Source organism: Staurois parvus, unplaced genomic scaffold (assembly GCF_062004578.1).
Source record: "Staurois parvus isolate SC_StPar_1 unplaced genomic scaffold, SC_StPar_1.0 ptg000287l, whole genome shotgun sequence".
Classification (NCBI taxonomy): domain Eukaryota; kingdom Metazoa; phylum Chordata; class Amphibia; order Anura; family Ranidae; genus Staurois; species Staurois parvus.
In genome coordinates, this window is record NW_028318083.1 from 3,744,945 (window position 1) to 3,767,564 (window position 22,620).

The window sequence follows — 22,620 nt, forward strand, 5'->3', positions numbered from 1 at the left end:
GGCAAACATTCAAAATCAGCAGAGGATCAAATACTTATTTCCTTCACTGTATTTATAAATGTAGCTAGGAACTCTGAACTTCACAGAACCATTTGCATGTCTTTCCCATCACTGCTGGAACATTTAGGATAATGCACTGTTCTGATTTAGTAACACTCTACACATGTCTATAGCTACCTTTAGCTTGCAATAATTGGAAATATAGAAAAAAAGACCACATGGAAATGTGTGGTAAAAATCTTTGCATATCAGATTTATGTGAAAATGAGAATGATCACATGTAAATAAAATTCTCAATATTTTACATTAAAGATAAATTGCATTAAATTTACTAGTTCTTTGACCTCCGGAGGGTTTTACCCCCTTAATGACCAGGGCATTTTTTTGCTATTCATCACTGCACTGCTTTAACTGGCAATTGCTTGGTCATGCAACACTGTACCCAAATTTAAATTTATATAATGTTTTTCAAACAGAGCTTTTTTGCTGGTATTTAATCACCACTGGGTTTTTTATTTATTTTTTTTTTCCCTTTTTATATAAATGAAAAAATACCTAAAATTTTGAAAAAAAAACATGTTTTTCTTCGTTTCTGTTATAAGATTTTGCAAATAAATAATACATCTAAATGTAGGCAAAATTTAGTCTTCTACATTTCTGTGGTAAACCCAAATCCATGTATATTATTTAGTCTGTGTGAAAGTTAGAGTCTACAAACTATGGTATATATATTTGAACAGAGGTTGGCACAGGGGTGGCCCTCCAGCTGTTGGTGAACTACAGATCCCATCATGCCTCTGCCTTTGGGAGTCATGCTTGTAACTGTCAGTTTTGCAATGCCTCATGGGACTTGTAGTTCTACAACAGCTGGAGGCTGCCCCCCCCCCCTATATTTGAATATTGATCATTCCTGATGTACTGACTGCCTATTTCATTTCTTGAGGCCCTAAACTGCCAGGACAGTACATATACCACCCAAACAACCAGTTTTTTTGGAAAGTAGACAGTCCAACGTATTTAGTAAGAGGCATGGTGAGTTCTAATTTGTCACAATTTTTTGGAAAATGAAATTAAAATTTTTTTCACTTTTTTTTTTTCATACTGTCACCAGTGCATTACAGTATTGGTATGGCCGTGATCAGGCATACTGACTGGCGACAGTAAAAAACAAAATGTATTTAAACATACTTTTACATACTTTCATCAGAGTAGCTCAGTGTAACCATAGTGATAGTAAGCTACTCCTGGGTGGATAACATGCTGTTATTGGTTACAACCAATCACATGGTACAGTGTGCTGTGCTTGGCCCAGGTACCTGCCATGTGATAGCTGTGGGCCAATCACAGCATCATTTTAGGAAGTACAGCTGTTATGAATGAAATCATTCATAACCGCTTTGATGCTGTGCATAGCAATCACATGATCCCCCAGCCCCTCAATTTGGATGGGTACAAGGAACTGTAATTTGACTGTGTCACAACAGTTCTGGGAGTGGCACACCAGGCAACACATATGTACATTGCTGAGCCTTGTCTTGCCATCTGGCCACAGTAAAGTTACTGTGGGAGGGTGGCAAGTGGTGAAAGAAGTTGTAAACTGCTGAAATGCAACTTTAATTATTTGCTTCTATAGGGTATACTTGCTTCTGTCCAAAACAGGTTTGATTTCTGCCAACACTATACAGTCCTGGGAGATGCGCTCCCCCCCACCCCCCAAAGCACAGAGAAGGTGACTGTATATTTCCCTATGGGACTGTGTGGATGAGAGCGTGTCCATTTTCAGGTTTCAGATTACACTCGGCTCCCTATGCTGTGCAGTGTGTGACATCAGATCCTTGCTACCTGCCTGATGGATTTGAAAAATGCTGTCTAAATTATGTACTTTGGACGACTGCAGAGGAGAGAGGTCTGCAGATAATCAAAATCAACACATAATAGAAGGATTCTATTTCATCCCTGTGTATCGCTTAAGGCTAGTCACTTTAGTGGGTTTACAACCACTTTAATCTTTAAAATACTAGTTCTTTAATCTCAAGAATATCCCGTACCTGTGAGTTTTATATTTTTTATTTTTCATCTCAGGTGCACTTACTATTTCGGATGTGGATGACCAGGACATCATGGATCCACTGCAGGAAATGTCATCACCAGAATTTGTACCGCTGGCAAAGAATTCTGTAAAAGTATTTAATCTCAATCTAGCTAAATGGGGCTGTATCAGGTTGTTAGAAATGGGAATATTCAGTATTCAAAACAGTATGCATTAGTACTGTAAACATTTCAGTTTCCCCCTACTTTTAAAATTTAGCAGAATCGCTAAAGTACAATGCCTTGAGGTTGAAAATGGCTTTTACTTTATTCAGTATTTTGAGATTAAACCAACCCTGCCTTAAAAAATGATTCCACAAATGAAAATATAATAGAATTATGCATAAATAATTAAATTATTACCATTAAATTAATTCAAATTATGATACAAATAACTAATAAAAGTGTATTAATACCAAAAAATATTGAAATAGATAATTTCAACTAATCAATCTCCTCCAAATAAATATCAAAATAATTCCACATGAAATACTCCTCTAAATAAATACTCCTTTCCTTGTATTCATAATGAAATTGAGGGTATTAGTAAGTACATCATGTCACTAATAGATGATTTATGAGCACTTGGTAAAATATTTGTTTTAGAGGAGTATTTCATGTGGAATTATTTTGATATTTATTTGGAGGAGATTGATTAGTTGAAATTATCTATTTAAATATTTTTTGTTATTTATACACTTTTATTAGTTATTTGCAGGGCTTTTTTTCTCAGAGGAAAGGTGGTGGAACTCCCCCACCCAAACCTGGCCACGCCCCCATCAAACCCTAGGACCACCCCTTTAGAGAACAGGAATGCAAGTAAAATTTGGGAGGGGCTATAAAAGTAAATGTATGGAATTACATAAAAAGCAATGCAGTACAATGTGTAAAAAAATTGGAATACTTACCAAAATTAAGCTCAGAGACATTTCCTTTTTGAAAGGTGTTTATTTATAAGTTTTGCAGTTACATATATTAATCACAGTTTAGTAAAGTGAATACATGAAAAGAAAGGGGGGGGGAATAACAGGGGACTAATGACACATTCAAGTTTAAATGTACCATCACCTCCAAAAGGCTCAGAGACATTTCCAGATGATTTCAGCGTTCTTGTCATGTGCTTTTTCTCTGCTTCTCTCCTTGCTTCTGACATCAGTAGCAGCATGACGACCATGAAGTAGCCATGAATCTACATATTTAGAGGGATCAAAGCAACGTAGAGGAGGACCATTAACTCTGATAAACAGTAGTCCTGAAATGGTTGTTGTCAGAAGGGAAGCTCTGTTGGGAGTAACTATTAAATTCATTTGTGAGAATCCTCTTTCACACTCACTGGATGAAATTGGGATACTTTCAATAGCATTTATAAGAGGGCGCAGGTCATCAGGCAAGGTTTTCTCAATCAAATACTCTCTGAAACCATGTATCATTTTCCTTTCATTCAACTGGAATCTAATGGACAAATTTCTAATTTCATCCTCTCCAAATGTAAGCTTTTTCTCAACATTGTCAGGCCAATGTTTGGAGTCAAGCACCCTGGTGCAGTTGGCAAAAACAGAATCATTTTCAGTGAGCAGTCTACTCTCTATTGAAGATTTTAATTTTTCATAAAACACATCAGGACTTATGGGAGGGTCATTCTTAGCTTCTTTTCTGTAAAGGGAGATTCCCTGGAAACAGAGCTTTTCAGAGGCAGCAGCTGCTTCTTTATAATAAGAACCTGGCTCTGTTCTTCTACTTTCAAAGAGTTGTACAACAGTTTGTATTTTTTTATTTGCCCTGTATAGATTTATTCTTCGCTCTTGCAACACCAAGCTTAATTCAGACAACTCTTGAAGAGCATCGCACATGAGTCCCAAATCCAATAAAAAGTTTGTGCTGGTAATTTTTCTCAATAGGCCTTCATACATACAGCGTTCAGTCTTGTCCCGGGTGGTATCTTGCTTTGCTTCTTCAAAATGATGAACCAACACTCTGTAGCTTTGCCACACTGCTAACACAGAACGAAAAGTAGATGCCACCCATCTCGTACTGAGAACTCGTCCTATTTTTAAAAGCTGCGCCTCTAGGGAGCTAGCACAGGCTTGCAGTTCTCTGCTGTTTTTGGGAGATGCATGATATAGTACATACAACTTATCCATAAAGGCCTTAAACCTATTAATTCCTGATGTTTGTTTGACCGTATCTCCAACTGACAATTCTAATCTGTGATTAGCACAGTGCCACAGAATAATTGAAGGAAATTGTTCCTTCAACAATGTCCCAACACCGCTCTTATTGCCTAACATCACGGCTGCACCATCACATGTAACACTGATCAAATGTTGTCTTAAGTAGTCGTCCATTATCCCATAAGAATGCAGACAGTTAAGGAGAGAAGTGAAAATTCCTTTTGCGTTCACGCTTTCCAGTTGAACCAAATCAAGAAAGAAATTTACATGGGAATCCATTGCACTGTTTGCAAGAAGAAATCGAACATATACAATCAGTGTAGATTTTTGACTTAAAGTGGTTGACTCATCAATAATAAGGGCAATTTTAGTTTTTGATCTTACGACTTCCTTGACCAAGTTTTTTCTCATTTCTTGTGTGATGTGATTCACAATATTAATGCAGGCTTTTGTTGAGTGAAGAATGCGGCCCATATTAACGCCATTTAACTCCTGCAGATCTATTTCAGAGCAAAAACTATTGAAGGACTGGTTTTCTTTGGCTATCTTGTATGCAGTGCGAAAGATCTTCATAGTTATGTCTTTCTCTTGGGCCAAGTGTTTTAAACAAACCTTTTCAAGATGTTCATTTTTTCGTTTCAAAAGAATTTTTAAAGCGGCCTTGTGTACAGAACTTTCTTTGTGCTCAAACATTTTTTTTCTTAAAGAAGTGAGCTGCTGTGATCGCTTGGTACCATAACTGGTTACCTCATTATTTGCCCATTCCTTCGATATCTTCATGCCATTTTTTTTTTCTACGCCAAGACTACCAACATTTTTGCATACCTTGCACCCAAGCTTCTGATCATGGAAATCCAGCCAATCGTTCTTTTCACAAAAGGAGTTTTTTTGCTCCAAAGTCCAACAACTTGGCCAGGCAGGACTTTCAAGATAATCTGGATCAGTGCAAGAAGGACCATCAAGTGTGTCTGAAGTAGAAGGCAGAACTTCATCAGAAGACACAGAATCCAATTCAATTGGTGAAGAAACACATGATGCAGACTGTAAAACAGTTTGACTGCTCTGCGTTTCCTGTTCTGGTTCTGGTTCACATATTTGTATTTTTTTATTGTCGCTGGCAAAAAAGCTAGTTATCTTTTTCATGGTAAAAAAAATTAGAAAAAGAATGTACTTCTTTCTAAAGAAGTCTAGTAGATGAATAGATGGGGTGATGGATGAAGACTATCTGAAAATATAGATGAAAACAAGCAACAAAGATAATGTCTTTGTATATTGTAAAGCACTAAGTTGTCAGGTCATATGAATAAACTAAAAATGGTTATGTACAGCAATGATACTTTAGCCAGGGGTTAGTACTTAGGCAGGGGTCAGCACTTTAGGCAGTGGTCAGTACTTTAGGCAGGGGAGGAGGACAGCCAATCTTACCTTATTATTACGTCTCCGCCTCCGCCTGTCACCTGCCCCAGCTCTCGGAACTAAACAAAGAGTCGGTCGGGGGTTCCGATGACATCATTTCCCGTACATACCATATAAGGGAAATGATGTCATCGGACCCCCGGCTGCCTCTTGCATGATCTGCATGAAACACATGCATAGATATAAAATGACTAATGTACTGACACCAGAAACACATGCATAGATATAAAATGACTAATGTACTGACACCAGAAACACATGCATAGATATAAAATGAATACCGTACTGACACCAGAAACACACGCATAGATATAAAATCAGTACCGTACTGACACCAGAAACACATGCATAGATATAAAATGACTAATGTACTGACACCAGAAACACATGCATAGATATAAAATCAGTACCGTACTGACACCAGAAACACACGCATAGATATAAAATCAGTACCGTACTGACACCAGAAACACATGCATAGATATAAAATCAGTACCGTACTGACACCAGAAACACACGCATAGATATAAAATCAGTACCGTACTGACACCAGGAACACATGCATAGATATAAAATCATGGCAGGCCGTTTGTAAACGTCCAGCATAGATATAAAATCAGTCTAGCATGCATGTGTACCCTGTCTGGTAGATGTGCCTGCTCCTACAGGCTCCCCTAGGGTTGCCACCTTTTCCTCCAAAAAATACCGTCCATCACTGAATTTATCTTTCCTGTTCCTCATGCACAGGAGGGGCGCTCTCGATCGGCGCCGCTGAGCGCTGAGCAATTGCGTTCTGAAATAGTTTAGGTGGGCTCAGGTGGGTGAGGATAGTTTAGGTGGGCTCAGATAGTTTAGGTGGGCACAGGTGGTTGGGATAGTTTAGGTGGGCACAGGCTGGGGAGAGAGTAAAAATTTAGAGCAATACATGATACTGCAGTCAGTGACAGGGAGCCGAGCGCAGCTTACCTACTCCAAGCTGTACGGCCCCTGCGTCCACGCTGTCACTGCCGTTGATGTCGCCGCGCCGCCCCCGATGTTTACACGCCGGCGGGGGGGGGCGGTGAAGCGTGCATAGTGTCCTCGCCCATCGTCCGCGCCCCCGATGTTTACACGCTGGCGGTAGAGGGGGGGGGGGTGAAGCGTGCATGTCCCCGCTCACCGGCTGTGAGCAGCGGCAGTGACAGGTGCCGGGCACGCGCAAGCATGACATAAACAAGCCGCGTCCGGCACCTGTCACTTTCGCTGCTCTGCATAGCTTGTCAGCTCTGCAGAGGCAGTCGGTGAGCGGGGACAAGAAGAAAAAGGTGGCGGAACGCAGTACCGCCGCGTTCCGGCAGAAAGAAAGCCCTGGTTATTTGTATCATAATTTGAATTAATTTAATGGTAATAATTTAATTATTTATTGAAGTATTTAGGAGCGCAACATATATTTGTAGATATTTCCAACACAGTTGTAGTTATGTGTTTCATGTTTGCGATCCTCTAGTAATTATCACACCTGTGGCTCGCAAGTCACTCTGATTCATCTATAACAGAATTATGCATAAAATTGGGTTAGCAATACTCTAAAAAGCATATATAAAGTAGGTCAGTGTAAAGGTAAGTGCATTTTTATTAAAAGTGCAGTGGCCATCTCTAGTCTTCCTGATGTAGACTACCCAACCTCTGCCACCCCATTGTCAAAAGCTGCAGACTTAGCGACGCAAAAAACACTGATTATTTTGGTGCTGGGGTAAAAAGCTGTTCTAAAGAACATCTACAATACATTTTATGAATTCCAACCAATCTGGGAAATGCATTAAACCTGTTATGGCACTCTTCTGCCCACAAATCCCTTTAAAACTACCTCTGTCTAAATCAGACAAATATTTGCACCAGTTTTAGTATCAACATGTGTGTCAGATTCAGTTAGTTAACTACTGGTACTTTTAGAATCTGTCGATTTATGGCTGTAATAAATTCTCAAAGAATGACCACTGGTTAGCAGAATAAGAAACTGAAGGTAACTGAGTCAATTTTAGCTGGCATATAGAGTCACCAGTGCACAGAGTGGTACATTTTGTGCTGGAAGCTGTCATGAATGTTACAGCTTTCCGTATAGGGCTGGTGGGTGCTAGGATGCTGGCTTCCTTGCAACTGAAAACTACCTTCCTCCATTCACCTGCCTGAGATTCCCCAGACAAAGCTGAATGTAAACCAAGGTGCCAGGGATACTGCCTGATGCTTTTAGCCAAATATGGCTATGACGAGTCGTATGGGCATCAGAAGCAATGTGGACTTGATTGGGAACAAGTTTCTCAGTTCCCTTTCAGGTTTCCATCTCTCCAGTACAAGAATTCCTGGCCTTGCATCTGTGTGATGGGTGCAGTGGCAGTGGAAGGAGCTCAGTAATGTTGAGCTGGACTGCCTGGTCCACCTCCAGTGCTGCCACCTCCAGATTCATGTGTCTGTTCCCAGCAGGTACATGAATCTGTCAAACACAGACCGTTTTTAGTACAGTGGTGTGAAGGAATTCTAAAGAGTGCCTATGATGCTCTTTATGAATTTCCCATTTTATTCCTTTCAGTAGGCGTTCAAGGCATGTGTTTGTGTTCTTTATGTAGTTGTATGCTCAGTAGAAAGAGAAGAAATTGACAGCACATTGTATTTTACATTAAGACAAGAGAGGTTCTAAAAATCCTCAAACGCTGACAATTTGCTGATGATATTTTTAAGTATTCTCTTGACTTTGACAGGCAGTTTCTTTTTTGGATGTTCCCACCATTTACTGCTCTATATGCTTGCTGTCTGTTCTGTTATGCTGTATGAGCTTGTAGGTGAATGTGTACTTTTAGCTGTTCACAATAATGTCATTTATGGTTATTTTTCTTGTTTTCTTTGAGGACGGTTTTCAGAGTGGCTTTTCCAGCACAATTGTAAACAAAGCAGTAGCTGAAGGTACAATACCGGTTTATTTTTTAAAGATCTGTGTTAATCTGTTATTAATTCTATCCCGGAGTCTAAAAGTAACAATGGCTAAAGAAAAAAACAAAAGATATTTGACTGTCAAGTCACTAAGGTCTTATTGCGTATTTGGGAACCCTTAGAGACCTTTATGGTTTATGCATGGACAAAAATAATCATGATGTCTTACTCAAAAAGAATATTGCTGCACATTGTACTACTTACCACTTCTAGGTTTCTGTACTGGGACATCTCACCTTTACTGAGATAGGGACAGAGTGGTTCTGCTTTCACATAACTGTTTCTGCTCAGCAAAAATAGATGTCTATACCACTCATATTGTGGCATTCACCATAAGGATCTCTTCTCCTGTTTGCCCAGTGCTACCTTCTATCTGTCTAGAACTGTCTCACGCTGACTTGATGCTGCTGCATTTTGCCCTTCTTTGAGGTACAGTAGTTACATTAGGGCAAACTTGTACATTAAGGTCAAAGTGATGCTTGCATGTTGGTAAATAAATGGGCTCTCTGGAGGAGGTGGGGACTCTATCCACTGACCATCCTGGTTCCCCTTCTGTTCTGTGAAGTATTCTACAGAACATGATAGGATATTCTACTGGCTGCTAAAATAATAGGAAAAAACTTTCTGCGCTGCTATAGGTATAGATAGGACTATTGAAAAAAGCTGCAATCACCTAGACACCACTAGCACAAGGAAACAAAAATAAAATGGTGTTGCCCTAATATCAATAGTACTAAGGACACAATAATTCGAAGAGTGGGGAGACAGAAAAAAAATAATCTCAAAACAAAGGTGATAAGTATAAAGGCCTGAATCCAGACCTAATTAGGTGCAATATGAACTGTGGCAAAGACAACGTGAGTAATAATCAAGTGAACATAAATAATACATAAAAATGTAAAGGCCTGAACCCAGACCAAACGAAGTGCAATATAGATTGTGATGAAATACAACGTGAACAATAGTCACCAAGTGAACATAAATAATGTATTCAACATAATAGGACTAACACGCCCTACATGAACAAAAAACACCATGCAAAGAAAAATGTTCCAAAATCAAATGGCAAAAAATATTTGCAACACTAATCATAAAAGGTGCATAAAGGTATAAATGCATGAAACTATAAACGCATCATAAATACATAAACCTGTAAAGGCCTGAAACCAGACCAAACAAATTGCAATATGGATTGTGATGAAAACATTGTGCACAATAATCCACAAGTGACCATAAATGATGTATTCAACATAATAGGACTAACATGCCCTAAATAAAAATGGCACAAAAAGCACCGTGCAATGAAACCTGTGACAATCAAAAAGCAAAGAAATATATGTGCAAAACTAATCATACAAGGTGCATGAAACTAAAAATGCACCTTATAATCAGGATTGATGCCAGTGAAAAACGCACAGTGGAAATAAACGTGCGTCAGTAAGCACAAAAATAATTAAAGCAACGTGACAACAAATAATCAGTGACCATCAAAATAAACAAGTGACCATCAAATCGGCATAAAGTCCATGTAAATAGGCCGCCAACTCCAAATGAACAAAGCAACTGGGTGAAATGAATGATATATCCGTCACCGACTAAAATGCCTCCTCGCCTCTATTCCAAGACCCCAAGGGGCCACACAGCTTTCAGACCTCACACTCCCAGGGCCCTTAATAGATATCCAAGATGATGGAATCACACCGATCACAGGAATATGGCCTTCCTCACCATATGACCGTAATGATTACAGTGGTGTTGAAACTGGTAATCTTTTTTACAGGAACATCAGCCAGCTCAGACGCACCCTGAGGAGAAAGAAAGAGCACTTCCAAAGTGTAGTCATTTTTAAAGCAAAAATTTTAATGGAGAAATGTCAAATGAACACTTAGATCACTTCAGTTGAAATCAGGCCTCAAACACATGTATTGATATGGGTTTAGTGACGTAACGCGTGGGTCTGTTAGTGGAGCGTGGTGATGGTCGCCGCCATTTTGGTACACCCTGGAAGTATAATCCCATATCAATACATGTGTTTGAGGCCTGATTTCAACTGATGTGATGTAAGCGCTCATTTGGCATTTCTCCATTAAAGTTTTTGCTTTAAAATGACTACACTATGGGGGTGCTCTCTCTTTCTCCTCTGGGTGCGCCTGAGCTGGCTGATGTTCCTATGAAAAAGATTACCAGTTTCAACACCACTGAAATCATTACGGTTATACGGTGAGCAAGGCCGTATTCATGTGGTCCATGTGATTCCATCATCTTGGATATCTATTAAGGGCCCTGGGAGTGTGAGGCCTGAAAGCTGTATGGCCCCTTGGGGGTCTTGGTGAGGAGGTGCGGAGGCATTTTAGCCTGTGACGGATTTATCATTCATTTCACCCAGTTGCTTTGTTCATTTGGAGGTGGCAGTCTATTTACATGGACTTTATGCCGATTTGATGATCACTTATGTTTATTTTGATGGTCACTCAATATTTGTTGTCACGTTGCTTTAATTATTTTTGTTTCTTCTTGACGCACGTTTATTCCCACTGTGCGTTTTGCACTGGCATCAATCCTGATTATAAGGTGCATTTTTAGTTTCATGCACCTTGTATGATTAGTTTTGCACATATATTTCTTTGCTTTTTGATTGTCACAGTTTTCTTTGCACGGTGCTTTTTGTGCCATTTTTATTTAGGACGTGTTAGTCCTATTATGTTGAATACATCATTTATGTTCACTTGTGGATTATTGTGCACGTTGTTTTCATCACAATCCATATTGCACTTAGTTTGGTCTGGTTTCAGGCCTTTACTTTTTATGTATTTATGATGCGTTTTTAGTTTCATGCATTTATACTTTTTATGCACCTTTTATGATTAGTGTTGCACATATTTTTTGCCATTTGATTTTGGCACAGTTTCTTTGCACGGCGCTTTTTGTGCCATTTTTAGTTAGGACGTGTTAGTCCTATTATGTTGAATACATTATTTATGTTCACTTGGTGACTATTGTTCACATTGTATTTCATCACAATCTATATTGCACTTAGTTTAGTCTGGGTTCAGGCCTTTACATTTTTATGTATTTATGTTCACTTGCTGATTATTACTCACGTTGTCTTTGCCACAGTTCATATTGCACCTAATTAGGTCTGGATTCAGGCCTTTTATACTTATCACCTTTGCTTTGGGGTTATTTTTTTCTGTTTCCCCACTCTTCGAATTATTGTGTCCTTAGTACTATTGATATTAGCGCAACACCATTTTATTTTTGTTTCATTCTGCTGGCTGCGCTATCCTCATGCCAAATTTACAGCAGGGTCGCTGCTTCTCTTATATCTGAAAAGTTATGTTCCTAAATATGATTGTTGTGACCAGGTCTTTCAGTTTTCCTATCTTCATTTCTTCTTCTCCTACTCATATGTTCCCACTTCAAAAAACCTCTTGAGTAACAAATCCTTTATGGCTCTGATCACCAACTGATTCTATTTCCTTGTGGTCTCTGGTAATATGCCATTGTAGGTTTGACACACAGTTTAGCCTCTGTTAGTATTATCCTGACCACCTTGCTAGACCACATTTAGTGGCCTTTGCAAGTGACAGATGCCTGTTTTTTTTATTGATGGACACAGCTATTCTGTTTCTTGATTGTAGGGTTTTATAGCGCCACCTACAGAAGTAGGGCAGAAAAGAACACAGCACCACCTATGGGCAGTCCCCTCTCCCCTTTAAAGCCCCCTCTCCGCTATAGGCAATGCAGTTTCTCTGTCTAGTGGAGTGGATCGTCTCCAGGAGTAAGGACCTGGGACCTGTGGTTCCATAGCTTTTTCCATTTTTTTGCTTTTTTTTTTTCCTGGGATTTTTTTACTGTTGAGATCTTCTATCGGGCTGGGCGATAGGATGGATAATTTTAGATTCAGTGGTCAGCTCAGTCTGGCCAACAAGTGCATGTAGGCCTTTAACTACGTGCTAGGTTGGCTGCGACAGCCCCATCCTGGACCAGGGTGGCCAGAGAGTTAAACTTCTCTCGAGGACATGTATGACCGGGCACCAGAATCCCTGTTGCAATGTTAACCTGGTTGACAGCCGCACCTCCCCACTTCAGTGAAGAGGAGGATCTGTCATGGGAGCCCTACCCACAAGCTCTACTAGACTGGTCTCTCATGGGGTGTGGGGCTCGGGTACTCCCTGAGGTTGTCGGTCCTGCGGGTTCCCCTCCTCCCCCTGGCCTCTGGTATTTTCTCCTGTCCCCTCCTCCTACTTCCCAATCCCTGGTGCTTTCAGCAATTTCATTCATTAAAGCGGAGTTCTCTTGACCTGTAAGATGGCAGGTCGCAGAGTGGAGGTCAGCGCGGACTTGAATGGTGGAGGAATATGCACTTATGCATGAGTTTGAAAGAGCACAGGGACTTTATTAGAAATAATAAAATGATTGCATGTATTTATGGCCGTTTTTTCATAAGTGATTTATGCACTCTAGTATGAGTACTTAATTTGTCATAATTTTTTAAATGTGATTCAGATTTTGGTACATGCAGGGATTTGTTGATTTTATGTTATGCATGCATTTGCACTTTGTAATCAAAAGCACTTTCTCGTAGAATTGTTTTTAGTTTGCATGATAGAGGTTTTTTGGTACTCAGCGATGTGTGGCAATGCCATATTTAAATGTTGATTCCCTATATTGCCTCATGGGGAAAGGTTTTAATGCCATGTACAAAAAAACTGTTTTACCAACATCTGTCTAGTGAGAGTCTAAAAAAAAAAACCCTTTTAGTTTATATCCAAGACCTATAGAATCCCTTGGTAAATGTCTGGTAATGTGAGAAATCAACATAATACTCTGGCAGTTTATCTCTGTTCAATAGTGATACAATATATAATTCTGATTCCCCAGCAGTCAGTCTTGGGCCCCTTTCACACAGGTGAGACAGTCTGGTTCACCTGTCCTTTAAGTGGACACCCTCCTGCATTCAATCTGGTCCACTAAAAACAGATGGATGGGGATCCGTTCCCCATCTGTCTAGCAGATCGGATGGCAGTCTGGCATAAATGGACAGGGGGTATGTTTTACATCCGACTGTCTATAGAGGACAGTGGACTGTCTGTGTCCATTCTGCATAAGTGGAGCAGACACAGAATCAGATCAGCGGACAGATTCCCTGCTGAGTATGCACACTCTTCGCAGAGTCAGCTCCATGTAAAAGCGGCTAGTTTAACTCATTCCTCGCATCTGGGCTTACATGTACTCCTTTTATAAATGAAGAAATTAAATAATGCTGTTTTCCACACATTCAGATAAATCTTAAATTAAGCTATTTTTGGAGGGGTTTTTAATTGTATTATTTATCAAAATTTTTATATCCGCTAATACAGAAGAACCGCAAAAGAAGAGGAAAAGGTTGAACAATGAGGAAATGGTATTAACTATTCAACCTCGCAAACTTTTTGGATCATGTGAAAAGGACTCAGGTACATGCATTGGTCTGTTTCTCAGGGAAAACTATGATTTGATCTGCAAAACAATGTTTTTCTTTGACTTATTTTCAAATGCAGACTTTTTAATTGACTGGATGTGCTCTAAACGTAGAGGTTATTGAACTGCGCATATGAAATCCTGATCATTGTCTTCCATTTACAGCGCAACACTGTTACAGATACTATTAGCAAATATGATACGTGTGATGGAAGTGCTGATATCCAACAAAAATGGGTGAACAGATCTTTGTAGCTGTGCAAGAGAGACTTGACCCATACGAAGTGCAATTATGATATTATTAATAACCGTAACAAAAACCTATCCAGCCCCACAAACTGTATACAAGAAATAGTGAAACCTACTACAACCTAACTAAAGTAACTAATATACTGTATACAAGCAAGGGGGGGGCTTAAGTAAGGCAGGGTCATGCAGGAATTGCAAAAAGCAGAAACCGAGATGGGACAGGACGGGGGCCAGAGCAGGCAACTGGTAGAGGCAGCAGGATCCAGGGTAAAAGTCAAGTCTGTAAGGATCAAGTCAAAGGCATCAGGATGTATGGCACACAGGACAAAACTCTGAGGTACTCAGGAAAGTTAGAGGAGGGCCTAAATGCTCTCCCAACAGTCAACATCAAGTGAAGACTAATTCTTGGGATCTGATGGCTGTGCAGAGACACCCCTTTTTGGATGCTAGAATTACACCTTTCAGACCCGAGGATCACAGTGTTACCAGTGGGTACTCTGGTTCCTGACAAAAACTAAACTAATTTGCGTGGATGTGTATATCTACATCTTTTTTTTTTTTTTCTCTCTAAATAGTCTGAATGGCTGAGCAACAAGGGTGCTTATTTAATTATTTTAACAGTGTATTTAGTTATCAGACTGGAGCTCTGCATTAATGAATCTTGTACTCTATAGTTTTACATTTCTTTTGGACTTCCTCTAAATTTTATTTTGCTGCTTATGTTACGTATTTTTAATCATTGTTATATCATGAGCGGTGATGCTTTGTGGCCATTGCAGGCCAGTGCTTAGTGGAATTGTTGCTCTAAATGTTAACATTTTTACCTGTGTGGCTTTAGCAAAATCAGAAGAAGCTCAGTCAAGTTCCCCTGCTGAAGACATTGCAGGATGCAGCTTTGTGTCGTCTTTTGAAAGCTTCACCAAGCAACTTCAAAATAAAATGATGGTAATCTGATTATATATAAGTTTTGAGCATGCACAGGTCCTCTTTCAAATGTCCTTGTAGCCTAACTGTAGCAAGATTTCTCCTTTTTGTATCCTTGTCACCAAAACAGACAATGAGCTAAATTTCTCCAGTGGAGACAAAAATACCACAAAAAAACTTGTGAAGTCCTTTCCCCGTGCTATCTCAATCTAAAAATAAATTGCTGAAACAAAATACACATTAAAGGTCACCTGAGCTTTAATTTTGTTAGAAAGTGCCAGTGCCTTGATTCATCCCTTGATTATGATGACATCTCTGTAAACGAGTTGCCCAATCTTGGCACCACCATTGTACAAACGCACCACCATTGTACAGAGTCTTGGCTGGGACTAAGACTTTATCTGTGCAGCAAGATAAGGCATTGTAAATGTGTTCTAATGGTCAGCCAAGCATTTGCTCCATGTTGGTACCTTGCTAGAATAATGTTGATTTGACAAGATTGCCATTACAATATTCATTTTTCCCTAATGATTCTGAGAAGCACCTTCACCATATTGGACAGGACAGCTAACACACAGCTTGTCTGGAAAATGTAATAAATGAGTACACCATGGTGAGCACAGAATTCATGCATATAGGGTGCTAAGTGAGTTCCTCGAATCAGAAACAAATTTTAAGAAAGTAATCAATTAACGAAGACCACCAATGCCCACCCATAACTAAAGTAACAGTGTTTAAGCCTGAACTTTTATTGCGGAAGCATCAATTAAAAGTAATCATTGTGCTAATGTGATGCACTCAATAAATATACTTTTTTATTTTACCCCTTGTGGCTTTCTCAAGCCTGCTGAATCGTTTAAAGGATAGCTAAACCCTTTGATATGGTGGTTGAGAATAGTGTCCTTGTCGCTCCCTGTGAGCTAAACTAACTTTCTGTAAACTACTAATCCCTGCACACCCTATGTAATGGAGATGAAGATGGAGAATGTGAGCTCGGGTGGCAACTGTTGCTCACCTCATAGATACAGTGGGGAGTGAGATGGCGTACGGAAATAGGATTTTTTTTCAAACATTAGAATACACGTTGTATGTTTATATCAAGCTAACCTTTTACCCTTTATAAAAAGATAGGACACTGTACATTCCCTTTAACAAACAGAATTATCAAATACTGTACTATGTTTCTTGATGTGATGCCAAGACCATGGATACAGGTATGATTATGTGTGTTTCTGCTGAGAAATTTAGCTAATGGTAGGCAGTTTTGTTTTTCTTAATCATTAAGAGAAACAAGAAGTCTTAAAGTTGAACTCTAAGTAAATATGAAAGACAAATTACTGCAGCTTTGTAATCATTAATACAGAATTAAAAGTAAGCAGTGTAAGTTTCTTAAATTAACCTGATATCTTCCTCTTGCAGTATCTGTATAACATCTGAATGGCACCTGAATATTGCAGCAAGCTGATATTATTATTATTATTTTTATTTATTTTTTTTTTTTTTGAGTTGTTCCTTTTTATCTTCTGTTTGCTAAAATTCTGCAAACAAAGCTTCAGGCTAGTCCTTGGGTATAAGACCCCCTGCTACTAGCATGCCTCTGTTTGTTGCTAGTTTTCCTCTTTTAAAGACTAACATATTATTAGCATATTTTTCTTAAATCAAGACTTTTTTTTTTTTCCCTACATAACTTCTGGAGGTTTTCTGTCCGATCCGCAGCTATCTAGCATGGTCGTCCTCAGACTGACTTTCAGACTATACAGCATTTGGTTCCTGCTGGACTGCATATAGTGGGGCTAGCCTGGAAATTACCTTCAGATACTGGATTCTGCATCGGGCACTTTTTTCAGATTTATTTTTTGTTAGATTAGCTGCAAAACATATTCCAGGTCTAGAGCCACTAGCATTTTGTCTGCGCTTGCCCCGTCTCTGAAGACTCGCCAAGTGAGTAGGCTTGACACCAGGACTTCCTTTCCATTGGTCCTGGGCCTCATTATTTGCCATTTTCTCCCAGCTTTGCTGCAGAGGGGGTAACACTCTGGGAATGAGTTGTGATGTCACCCACTGGGTGGAGTGTCACATGTGAGTACTCTTTCCCATCATAAAACTTTGAAAAAGCATCTCCCCACAGCTGCTCTTGCTGCAAAGGGCTAAAAACCTTTAATTTGTTCTCACTGCCTGCCAACAGTGACTTTGGACTCCTATGGCCACTGACACTCCTCTACTACCAGCTCTCTAGGTTTCATGAGTACTCATGGCCATGCCTCTAACTCTGAGCCTGTATGTTTTTCCTAAGAAATTTTAAGGCACAGCATGTCTGATTCTAGATATGTTGTGAACAGTCCCACTGCTCACACAGCTCACTTTCTTCTAATGTGTCAGGGGCTGTTTACAGCATGCCTACTGATGGTGCTGGTGTTTGCTGTCTGGAATTGCATTGTCTCCTGCTGTTAGTCTCTCACTTTGACTTCGTCAGCTGTAGCTGGGTCCTTTGCCCTCCTAGCTGAGGTCTTCACTATGGTCATGCAGGACTTTATCACCCAGTTATTTGTTGACTGTAATTACAGAGGGCAAATTCATGCTCCAGTGCCCTCTCCTGCAGATTCTGTTTCTGATTTTCCCAAAGCCTTAATGGCTTCTGAGCCATCAGCCTCAGAGACTTGGCTAAGCCCTTATCAGATGATCTTACCCCTGAGGAGTCAGTTTACTACTATTATTACTCCAAAGTTAAGAGACTGTTTTGGCCCTTATTGATGGGGTGCTTCCCCCCCTTAAAACTAGAGGATCAGCTTGTTGCTTCCACCAGTGCTGTTTTCTGTCTTAGGGGCCCTATATAACCCCAGGCTGGAAAGTGTTCTCTTTTGCATCAGCATGAAGTTTGTAAGTGCCCTAATAGGTTTTGTGCTCCCCTAAGTACTTGTTGGTCTTGTATCTGTGTGCCTCAACATAGCAACTAGGTAAAAAAAAAAAAACCCAGCACACATGACTGATCCCATTGGCACCTCTAGCCAAATAACAGCACCCCGAACTGTTATCAGCTACATAAAGGAAGGGCTGGAGATAGTAGTGACATCATTGCCAAAATATTGCCAGTGCCCATTTTTGGGCAGTGATGTTGGTGCTATCCCTACCTCTTTGCTTATGTGCCAAGGGAATCCAAGTCATGTAAGGCAATGTCATGATGTCGGGGTTTCCTAAGGATGAAATGGGTGTAAGGATCTGTTGCTTCCTTATGAGACAGTGATAGCATGGAAACTGTCATATATAGAAGCACTGATTCTATAATATGTACATGTAATGCTCAACGCCTGTTGGACAGGAGGTTGGTTGGACAAAGTTAACGCAAATTTTGGTTAAAACTTGAGTTCGGACCAAACTGTCATCTGGAGTCTTCAGAGAAGTTTCACCACCTGATAAACACCTTGATGTTTCTCGTAATTTGTCTGTCCATTCAGCAGTGGACCAACCTGTTGAATAACCAGTCAATCTGGATTTAGTTGGACTGTGTTATGACAGTGACATAACAATAAGGTAAAGCAGACCCTCTCCGGGGCCGGACTGTCTATTACATCTTTCTCAGCCATGTACATTCCAGATATATAAATTGGCATTCAGATTGCCTCAGACAGCATCATCGGGACATAGGAGAGTGGTCTTTACATCTGGAGGTGTTCTAAGACCTGTGTCACTGGTGAGAATAGCTAGATGTGTTCAGAAACAAGCTAGGCAAGTGTGTATCTAGGTACAAGAATCCACTGGCAAAAGCAGTGGATTCTCTGATGGTCCCATGTGATCTGTACACTCTGATCTATGCTTTTTCTCCCTTGTCTGCTTTGCAGTTTGGAGATTGAGAACATTTCAGTGATTCTCATTGCTCTGGGCTAGCTCAGGCGGGTGTGGTATTGTCAACCTAGTAAATCTCTTGGCAGATACTTTGGCTCTGTTAGCTTGTCTGGATTTTCTGTCTCAAGATCAAATTTACCATCCTGCTTCACAGTTGCTGACTTCAAAAGCATCTCTATAGGTTCTGAGGGACAATAGCATCTTTGAATCTGTGATTCCTATAATGGTCAAAGCTAGAAAGCCTCCTCTTCAAGGTTTATTATCAGATGTGGAAGGCATACTTCACTTGATGTGAATCTAGGTGCTTACATGCAGGAGATGCTCAGTGAAAGAAATTCTTTGCTCCCTGCAGCTCTCAGTACCATCAAGGGCCAGGTTTCTGACCTAAACTTTTTTTTTTACACCATTGGCCTTTAACGCGTTAAGACCTTTGTACAGGGGGTCATCTATATAGCTCATTGTGTATGTTTCCTTGTGACTCCATTGGACCTGAATTGTTGTGTCTGCACTTCAAAACCCAATGGAGACAGTCCCCTCTACACTCTCACCCACAAGGTGGTAGTCCTTGAAACTATCACCTCTGCAGGGCGTGAGTATGCCCTGCAAGTGCCTTTATCGTGCAAGGAGCACTTTCTGGTTTTACTTTGGGACAAAAGGGTGTTGAAGCCTTCGACTTCCTTCTTACCTAAGGTAGTTTCTGTATTTCCCCTCAGCCTGGACACCATTCTTCCGTCCCTCTGTGCAGCTCCAGTTCACACAAGGAAATTTATCCCGATTTTGTCTGGATGTGCTTCAAGCTTTGAGAGTCTCTCAGATACTAATTTCAGACAGAATGGTTCTCTGTTGTCATTCCGTATGGACCCAAGCTCCTCATTCTATTTGTAGGTAGCTCAGACTGGTCGTCATTCAATGGTCTCAAGGATCAGGTTCCACCTTTTCCTGTCAAGTTTCCCCAGATTTGCTTGGCTGCGCCCTGATTTTCTGTTCACACATTCTCTAAGTTCTCCCAGGTGGACACTGCAGCTTCACCTGATGTCTGCTTCAAGTGTAATGTTAGGTACACACCGAGCAGGCTGAATGAAAAAATACTTTCAGATTGCCATACTAACACATCCAATGTCAGTGCTGCGATCTCCCCCTGAGCTATTGTGTTTGACAGGGGGACTGCCCCCCTGCCAGAACACAGTGATTGGCACTGGCTGTGAGCACTGCTCAGATGCTTATTTTCCAGCATACTTGATTTGACAAAAGCTGGTTGTGAAGCTGTACACACAGGTCAAAAGGCCACCAGTCCTTGCTGAACCGACCATATTTGGACTATTTTTGGGCTGTGTATACCCAGCTTAAGGTCCTTTGTGCTGCATATGGTCACCTGTTATCTTTTGTTTGCTATTCGCATTTGTTTGCTGCATTGCCCACCCCTCGGTTTGAATTTTAGATGTTTTAAAGATTAGCGTCTTCTGTGCTGTTGAGAAGAATGAGAAGGCACATAGGAGTATTGCACTCATCATAAAATCCTTTTCTTGGAGTCCATTGATGGACAGGTCCCACCCCTCTGTTTATGATCATGCTTTTCTATAAAACTTGGCATGCTGGAAGGAGGAGGTGTTATCCTGGGCTGGCTTATGTTTTGTTGGTCAGTGGCCAGTCCTCTTGTAGGTGGATGTATGCCCTGAAGGTGAAATATTTCCTGCATCTCTTAAAGTGGTTCTAAATCTAAAGTGTTTTTACCTTAATGCATTCCCTAACCATGAACACACACTGCCTGACTCTGGAGCAAGTCCGCACGTGTGCCATAATAGCAAGTGCTTGCTATGGGGGCATTCAACAAAATGGTGGCCGTCTGCACGCAGAAACCAACTCCTTGTTGCGTAAATGTGAATGAGATGAGTAAAAGATGGCTCCAGCTCCTGTTATCCACCTGTAGAGAACTCCTCAGACACGTTTTTGCCCTTTTTAGGGCCTAATCAATGCCTAGACCCCTACAATTAAGCCCCGAAAATCATCAGTCAATCAATGCATAGATGTGATGGAAATGTAAGATTTTTACCTTCAGCTGTCATCCAGTATTAAAGAGCACTGAGAGCAGTAGTGCAATTCAAGAATACAAATATAGTATTTGAGAATATACTTATGAGTCTTATACTATGGTAGGTTTTGCTAATCACAACGTATTTTGGAGTGGGTAATCAAAGGTAACTTTTTTTTTTTCTTTCTTTTTTTTCTTCAGTCTACATATAAAAATATGGAAATTCAGGCTCAGGATATGCTGACAGCATCCCACTTGCATGTGTCAAACCTCATCAGCCAAATACAGCAGTGCAAGTAAGTAGGCTTTGGTGTGTGTGAATGAATGGGCTTTCTAGACATTCTCCTTATTCATTCTCATTTATTTTACATTCTCCCTACATTTCTGGGCCCATTTACTCAACACAAACACAAGATCATTTTCCTGGTGTCCTATAGTGTCAGTTCAAACCACTGTGTTCCGTTAGTGTGCACTGAAACAAGTACTTCATGAAGTACTCTTTTTCAGTGCAGCAAGCTGTGACAGAAACCACCACATCCCAACACTGCTGTGGTCAGTGGAATGCAATGAAATGTCACTTGTGACATTTTAATTAAATTCTAACACCAAAAAAGTAAACTGTGCAATTCACTGGGATTGGAGCACGAGTATCCTCCCAATGCTTTTTTTTTTCTTTATCCTCTTGTTGAAAGTGTGGCCTTCCCCTCTGTGGACATCATTCACCTAGGAGAATGATGTGCACAGTGCTCGCTGGGTCTCCTGGGATATGTGATGTGCACATTTCAGGAGGCTCTTGGTCATTTTTTTTATCTAAATAGGAGGGAGGTGGGCTTAGCGATGCGTCATGAGGCCCCGTGGGCTGAACCCAGAAAAGCCAGTGGGCCTCTTGATGTCACAAGTAAGATGGCAGCGAGGGACCGAGCATGGTCTGTTGACATATGGATATCACCGGAACAACGCTGGATCTGGTGGCCGGATTAGTATTCGTACTGTGCCTACAACACAACCCAGTTAGCGGGGGTATAGAAAAAAAAATTGGAGGGGTAGGCTGAAGGTCCTCTTTAAATGTGCAAGCCATACTTAAACATTTGTTTTGCTTTTTCCCCCAACAAGTTATTTTTCCCTTTTTGGTCTGTCAGATATAGCACTGAAAGTGTTTGATAAATTATTTGATATACTGTTTTATAAGTGCAAACAATACCTAATAATCCTGCCAGTAATAACGTGAGCTCCTTGCTTCCTAAATACACTGCCTCTGCTACACTGTTATAAGTCAGCAGTGTTTTAGCCCTGCCCGCCTTCCCTGACTTATGGATGCGAGTCAAGGGGTAGGTGTTCTGTAGTCTTAACACTTATCCTTTCCTAATGTAACAACGATGCTCCTTTTATACTGTAGATCTAGTACCGTTAGTGTTGTCATCTTAGTTTAGGAAATTTGTCACTAGCAGGTTCACCAGGAGAAAAAAGTAAAAAAAC

General features: G+C 40.4%; 2 protein-coding genes across 2 annotated transcripts in view; one reads left to right on the forward strand and one right to left on the reverse strand.

Moving 5' to 3' along the window:
- Window positions 1-22,620, forward strand: part of SYCP2L (synaptonemal complex protein 2 like) — a 146,621-nt gene that overhangs the window by 105,220 nt on the left and 18,781 nt on the right. The window contains exons 27-32 of the mRNA XM_089682145.1: window positions 2,083-2,183; window positions 8,558-8,612; window positions 13,717-13,722; window positions 14,003-14,098; window positions 15,190-15,296; window positions 21,346-21,440. Of these exons, the coding sequence (XP_089538271.1) occupies window positions 2,083-2,183; window positions 8,558-8,612; window positions 13,717-13,722; window positions 14,003-14,098; window positions 15,190-15,296; window positions 21,346-21,440 (460 nt within the window). The remainder of the gene's footprint in view (window positions 1-2,082; window positions 2,184-8,557; window positions 8,613-13,716; window positions 13,723-14,002; window positions 14,099-15,189; window positions 15,297-21,345; window positions 21,441-22,620) is intronic.
- Window positions 3,017-5,761, reverse strand: LOC149458330 (E3 SUMO-protein ligase KIAA1586-like). Its single transcript, XM_089682154.1, has one exon. The coding sequence runs from the start codon at window positions 5,400-5,402 to the stop codon at window positions 3,168-3,170; it is 2,235 nt and encodes a 744-aa protein (XP_089538280.1). The 5' UTR covers window positions 5,403-5,761; the 3' UTR covers window positions 3,017-3,167.